At 39.4% G+C, this 6985-nt stretch overlaps 1 protein-coding gene across 1 annotated transcript in view; it reads right to left on the reverse strand.

The window, feature by feature from the left end:
- Positions 1-540: 540 nt before the first annotated feature.
- TMEM163 (transmembrane protein 163) overlaps positions 541-6985 on the reverse strand; it is a 206080-nt gene continuing 199635 nt past the window's right edge. Inside the window, exon 8 of the mRNA XM_083153815.1 lies at positions 541-5605. Within this exon, the coding sequence (XP_083009941.1) occupies positions 5545-5605 (61 nt within the window). The 3' untranslated portion in view covers positions 541-5544. The remainder of the gene's footprint in view (positions 5606-6985) is intronic.

Here is a 6985-nt window from a genome sequence, read left to right on the forward strand (position 1 = left end):
CTGAATTGTTATTGCAGTAAGTTTTAGTGTTTCTTTCTAAGGATGTGAGGAGCAGAACAGGAAGAGAAGAAAAGAAAATTTGTAAGCGAAACAATGGAGTTAAGATGTTGTCTGTCTGTATTACACGGGAAATCTATGCCAATCTGAGCCATGAGGTTAGCTGCGCTAGACTTTTTCTCATGATTACTTCATAATTTTTCTTCAGTCATTCAAAATTATGTGAGGTATTTTTAGGAAATTTTTTTGGAAAAATGTATAAAAAAAAACAATTTTTTTGGGAGGGTATAATGTACAGAGATCTTAGGGACCCTTGTCCATTTACTGGGATCACAGTTGGAAAGTTTACCATTCCAGGGCTCCCACTATTATCAATTTAACCTGTCCGCCACAGCCCAGGTAGCTTAATTTTTTTTAAAAAAATAACCGTTCTTAATTTCCTGCTTAATTTCCTTGCTGAGAACCGGTTGCTTAATATATGTACTCATTTGAGGGCAATGTTCAGCGAAGCATAAAATATATTCAATTAAAGAATCCCAAAAATAATTTTAGAATAAATATTTATTGAAAGACAGTAGCTTATTCCCTTTTTACCAGGGGTCCCAGCTTGTTGTAGACCCACGTACAGCAAAGAGTTCAATGCACCTTCTTTTAGGAAGACGTTAAAATATACAATACATTCAGGGAATAAATTGTAAATGTTAATTACAAGACAAATAAAAATATATTACTTACAACTCGTTCAGATTTCAAGAAAAGTTTGGTTTCAATAACACATTACTGAATCATTTTGCTCAGAACAACATCCGACCAAGAAATACTCTTTTATAACAGACGCCTTTGTAAAACCGGAGTATCGCACAGCTACCGTAAGTCAATACAGACCAATTTCATTCATTTAAAAGACTTTAATAATGAATATGTTTGTCTGTAATATGTACATGTGCCATATTCATAAACTGTTACTTCTTCAGGTGTTTAAAATGGTAAAAATCAAACATTAAATATGAAGACACTTAGATTTTTACTTTTAAAAAATATTTCCCTTTGTGCTTTCAATTAACCAAGCATTCCCTGTATGTAACATTGATCACATCGTGTACATTACGTTTACATACGTACAGTACTCTAATAGTATTGCAGTGTGAGCAACCTATGCAGTTTATGTTACAGATATGTGTTATGTCACAATATTTTTTTCATATATTGGCTTGTATAGGCCTTGATGAAACTTTTATTACCTAAATAGTATTAGTAAAGGTCCAACTTACCTCAGCTTGCCGTCAGATAAAAGACCGAGCTGAACAAAGAAATTGGATATAAAGAAGTTAACTTCCAGTTCACTATAAATAACCCTATCATTCCCCATTTCATAACATTACATCCCTCTTCCATTTAACAGTTGTCTCACCTTAGTAAGTGGGTGGTAAGTGGTAAAAGTTGGACTTGGGCATCAAGGGCCGACCATAAAAACCAGTAAGAAGCACATGTGATAGCACACTAGGCAGTATTCAATGCGGGTGTGAGCGGCCAGCGAGGTGGTTAAACGGTGGTGATCGCTGAAAACCAGCGATTCTCGCTGTTTAACCCCCGCGCCGGCCCCTCTCCATATTCAACATTCCGGGTGAATCCTCCCTGTCACAGGACAACGAGGATTCCCCAAAACAGCGAGGCTCATTGCTAATGCAGGGAGCCCGCTGCATTTAGTCACGAGTCTCACTGCTCCTGCGGCAAAATACGCTGATTCCCCCCTCACTCCAAAAACAGTGAGTGGAAATCGGTGTATGCGGGGGTCATTTGAATACTGACGGGGCGAGTGGTGACAGTGAGCAGGCAGCACTGCTTACTGTCACCGCTCGCCCCTGGCATTGAATACACCTCTGTATGTCATCGGAACTCCAGTCTAAGGCTAAGAACAATACTCATAGCCAGACCAGAATAATCACAATCATTTTCCATGTTTATTTAATCCTTTATCAAGGAAAACAAAATCACTCTAAACTGACATATATATGCGTCTTCAGATCTGTATGACCACATTTCTGTGAAGGAGCATGAATTAGATGTCCACCTGCACATGCCCACTTCTACGTGATTGAGGTAGAACAATAAAACTGTAAGCACTGGGCAGTCCGTTGAGTTCCATTATTTTATTAGATGCCTTTCTTATACTTTATTCTGTTCTTTTCAACTATGTATCCTTATCAACACAAATAACCTGTTTTCCCATTCCTGGAACATTAATAGGTCATCTGCATACAGTTGTAACCAATGAAGATGGAGCAGTGTTGCTGTGTCATATCCAAGGGCAAACAACTCTGACAAATGATTGTAATACATGATCAAAAAAATCACAGAAAAATAAAATCAGTGCATGTAATAAAAGCTGCAGAAGGTCAGGTACTGTACAAGCCAAGAAATTAAAATACTTTATAAGGTTTCATGAGTTCAGTCAATCACTAGGATCAAACATTTGCCATAACCTGTGTAATACATGTGGGAAAAGGTAATTTATGTGTTGCTGTTCATTTTTTGCTCTTTTCTTAGACCCTGTTAAACTCTCATATTATACAGCACTAGAACGATACATGTAGAGTAGGCACTGTACACTAATAACCCTCTATATATACGCTCACAATATACATAACAACGCCTGTTATTTTACCTAGGAGTTACAAAACTACACACCGCCATCTTACAGAGGAGGACATATCTTAGAATTTTCCAATTTCTTTATGAAATCCACTTAAAATGATGTTAATTCTTTATTAGAATTTTGAAAAGTTCCCATTTATTGCATTTTTTTTTTAGTTTTACTTAATAAAAATATATATATGTATATTTAATAACTACATGATATGTGTTGAAAGAAAAATGTTAGATATCTATATACGACCAAGTGTCTTTGGATAACAAATTTAAAGCAGATACTAATTAAGATGCCATTATCAAATGAACAATAAATGAAACCAGATCTGAAACACATGACATTTCAAGCGCGCATCCACCACCTACAGATAGTGGAAGCAGCCATTATGAAGGCTGGACCAATGTATTCACTGAGGCACTGGTGTCACTGAACGGTTTTATGTACAATATTTATAAGGGCAATGCTTTTAATAGCTGTATGTTGCTAGTAAAACCATTGCCCTTTTAAATATTGGGTAAAAACAAGATTAGAGGCTCAACCTGTTGCTTCATAAAAAAAAACCATAGTCCAGTGGTTCCCAAACTTTTTTGAATCACAGCACCCTGGAGTATCAGAGTATTTTTCAGGGCACCCCTAGGCCAAAAGTTTGTTACCAAGAATAAAAAAAATAATAATAATTAAATAAATTGTGCTTAAATGTTATCCTTAGGTCCAGTTATGTGGTGAGGAACATGATTCACTTCTGTTTATCTGCATATTTTATAATTGGAAGCCACAAGCACTGATTTTGCCCATTACATTGACCATAAACTATTTGAATTGATTCTGGACCACCAAACTGAGGCACCCCTGCAAGTGCTCCGAGGCACCCCAGGGAGCCTAGGCGCACAGTTTGGGAACCACTGCCATAGTCTATTGATTGGCAGAATACTGCTTCTATCCACACAATGGCTTGCCTCTACTTAATGTAGCTGACAAGTGCAATATTTAACATTTCATATACATAACAGCATAAATTAATATATACACTCTCATATAACAGAAGGTCTATCAAAGTATGGAAATTGTTCTAGACATATGCAAATATTAATTTACATATTGTTTTGACTTGTATTGTAGGTTTAGGTACCCTTTAAACAATGTGCACACCATGTATGCTACCAATACAAGTGTCATTTAAGCTGTGTACACACTTAGTGATGTGTACCCTGCCCGACATTGCTACCGACTGGACCCGGTATGCAACAAGTGTGTATGCTGGGTTCAGAAGGGGGGGCAAATGAACTGCTGCAAGGCTGACAAAGGGTGTGATTAGTGACCCGCAAAAGAGTATATATTGGGTACACATCAAACAATATACCCGATATAGCACTCTGATCTGCGGTATCGGGCTACATAAGGGATGCTGACTTTTGTTATCTCCTCTCTGGGAGAAGCCCGGAGAGGGGGGCGTGGCATAATTTAGCCCCGTCCCCATGCTGAGAAATGACCCAATTTGGAGGGGGCGGGGCTAAATGATGCAATTATGACAATTTAGCCCCGCCCCCTCCCGGAGATCGGCAAATCAGGTTATCAAAACACCGAGGTCAGGGGGGGAGGAAGCCACAAACAAGGGGGAGGCGGGGTCCCCCAGAATCCGAGAGGGTTGACCACCTTTCCGGGGGCCGGCAGGGGGAACCGATTTTCGGGACCCTCCCAGCCATTCCGGGAGGGTAGGCAACCCTGGGCTACATATCGTCTAGTATGTACACAGCTTTAGATCAGCATTTCACTATCTGAGTTGGTCACAATAGTAATAATAATATGATGTCCTATCACAAATCAGACATAGGCAATCTGTGAAACTCCAGCAGCCATGGAACTACAACTCCCAGAATGCCTTGCCACCATTTTTTTTATCAATGCATGCTAGAACTGTAGCACGGCATGCCGAGGTGTCACATGATGCCTATCCCAGTCATACAGGATTGTCAATATTGCTGGGAGTAACGGTATTAAAATATCTTTACCCCTTTGCGTGCCAAAGTTCCTGTGAAAAATACTCAAAATATCCATTAAAAATTCCAGCACCGCTCACAGCGACTGTTCTTTTTTTGGGTGCAATATATATTGGGTGCAATATTTAACTAAACTTCAATTAATTTACTTGGCTGCATTTATATTTATTTATACTGAGGGATTGGTCACTGTGAGCGATGCTGGCATTTTTGGCAGATATTTTGAGGATCGCTTACAGCAACTTTGGCACTCAAAATGGCCACAAGTTGGTATAATACCACCAATTATATATGAAACTGTTACGGTTACCAAATACAAACACTGTAGAGCTCTGTATGTGATGGGGACTGCGTTGTGGGTTTTTTTTAGGATGGAATGTGTAATATGTTTTTTTTTTTATATTTGAATGTTTTATATTTGAATATACTGTACTTCTTTTTATTTGTGCTACGGAATTTGCATGGTCTCTGTGTTTGCGGAGATAAAATGCATACAAGAGCATAAATAAGTACGTTGGACACATATAATATGTATATATAGATATATAAAAATACACTTTATGTCATTTGCTGTTAATATTCTGTATTTTCCAGTATGTGCTCCAGCAAATGAATCCATTATCAGAGATGTTTCCAGGAGATGGTTCATTTTGTGACCACAATTTCTGAAGGCTTGTGCTTGTGACTTTACACATGTACAGTATGTGATTAGGATTTTGGTTCTTCACATACCGGTCCAGTAAATACTGATTTGATCATTATTAATTGGGTCATATATAGTTTGTTTTTCATTTTTTGACTTTTGAGAACGCCCAACAATATAAGTGGGGAAAAAACACCTTTGTTGCTGCCATTAGTGATGTAAAGTTTTGCAGAGTAATTAAGTTTGCGCCAGGTTCTTCATTCGAACATCTCATAGTGACGCGTCTGTCTCACTCGGGGAACCATGTCCCATAGCAATCTGAAAGTCAGAAATAAAATGTTTAATAATGACCTCTTTGGACTTAAATGATACAAGAACCAATACAAAGCAAAACGCTATTTAAAGTCTCTCAGTTTTTGCATATTTGTGTAACTAGGATCACCCTATAACTAGGGTAAGTATATAACTAGGTTCCCCATATACTGTAACTAGGGTCACCATACAACTAGGGTCACTACTGTATATAACTAGGGCAACCATATTTGGGAAAAGTGATTCTGAAAGAAACAGGTCCCACCCTCTTAAGCTATGAAAGGTACTTTAATGGGTAAAGTAAAATAAATATTGAATACATTGGGAATGGTGATGTCTCCAGTCCAAAGTACAGAACCTGTTTCATGCCCATTATACAATAATGAGTAATATTATGACCAGTATACAGAGCTCTTCAGGCATACCTCCATATGAGTTTCTAGAATCTGAACACTGATAGCGGTAATCAATGCCGTTGGCAAGGGGGTTTGTACGCAAAAAATAAGCCATCCTCGCTGTGAAACCCCCTCGCCATATTCAATGATGGGGCCGGAACCTCTTCGTGAGAGGCCGGCGAGGATCCCCTTACACAATGAGGTTCGCCACAAAATGCAGTGAGTCCGCCACATTTTGTGGTGAGCCTGTCCACCGCATTTTGTGGCGAGCCTCGCCATTTTAATGGCCACACTCAGGGAACAGGCGAGGAAGCAGATGGTGAGTGAACCTTGTCTGAGGGAAAAGGTTGAATACCCTGACAAAAACGTTATCGGCACGTCCAAGTGCAGATCATTTTCCGTCAGGGCATTGAATACCCCTATATATGGTCATATCACAATGATGGCATGACTGAGTCACTTCAGAGTGTGCCATATCCCCTGGGGGGGGTGTACCAACAACTATACCTCTTATTGTCCATGAAAACATCCTTGCACCAGCTTAATAGGATGAGAAGGACACACTTCACACCAATCCAATCAGTGGGGACAAGTGCCCTGCAAAGCTCACCATTTTTTCCATTAGTGAATCTGATTACTTTCTTGTGCCAAAAGAGCGCAGCTTCTAATCTTATGCCCAATACAGTACAGCTTCCCCTCTTGTTCCAAGCACAGTACAGCTTCCTCTCGTGTGCCAAGTAGAGCACAGCTTTCCCTCTTTTTTAAAGTAGAGTACAGTGTACCCTTTTGGCCAGATAGAGCACATCTTCCCATCTTGTGCCAAGTAGAGCAGAGCCATCTTAACGGCATTGTGGGCCCTAGGCAAAGCAATGCACTGGGGCCCCTACTTAAGTTTAAAAAAAAATCATAACTTCCTGCAGTGTCTCTCCACCTTCTATCAGCCATCCAGCAATTAGCAGCTTACAGCCAGTAACTGATTGGCTGCAGGCCG

The sequence above is a fragment of the Crinia signifera genome, chromosome 7 (assembly GCF_055691185.1).
Source record: "Crinia signifera chromosome 7, ASM5569118v1, whole genome shotgun sequence".
Classification (NCBI taxonomy): domain Eukaryota; kingdom Metazoa; phylum Chordata; class Amphibia; order Anura; family Myobatrachidae; genus Crinia; species Crinia signifera.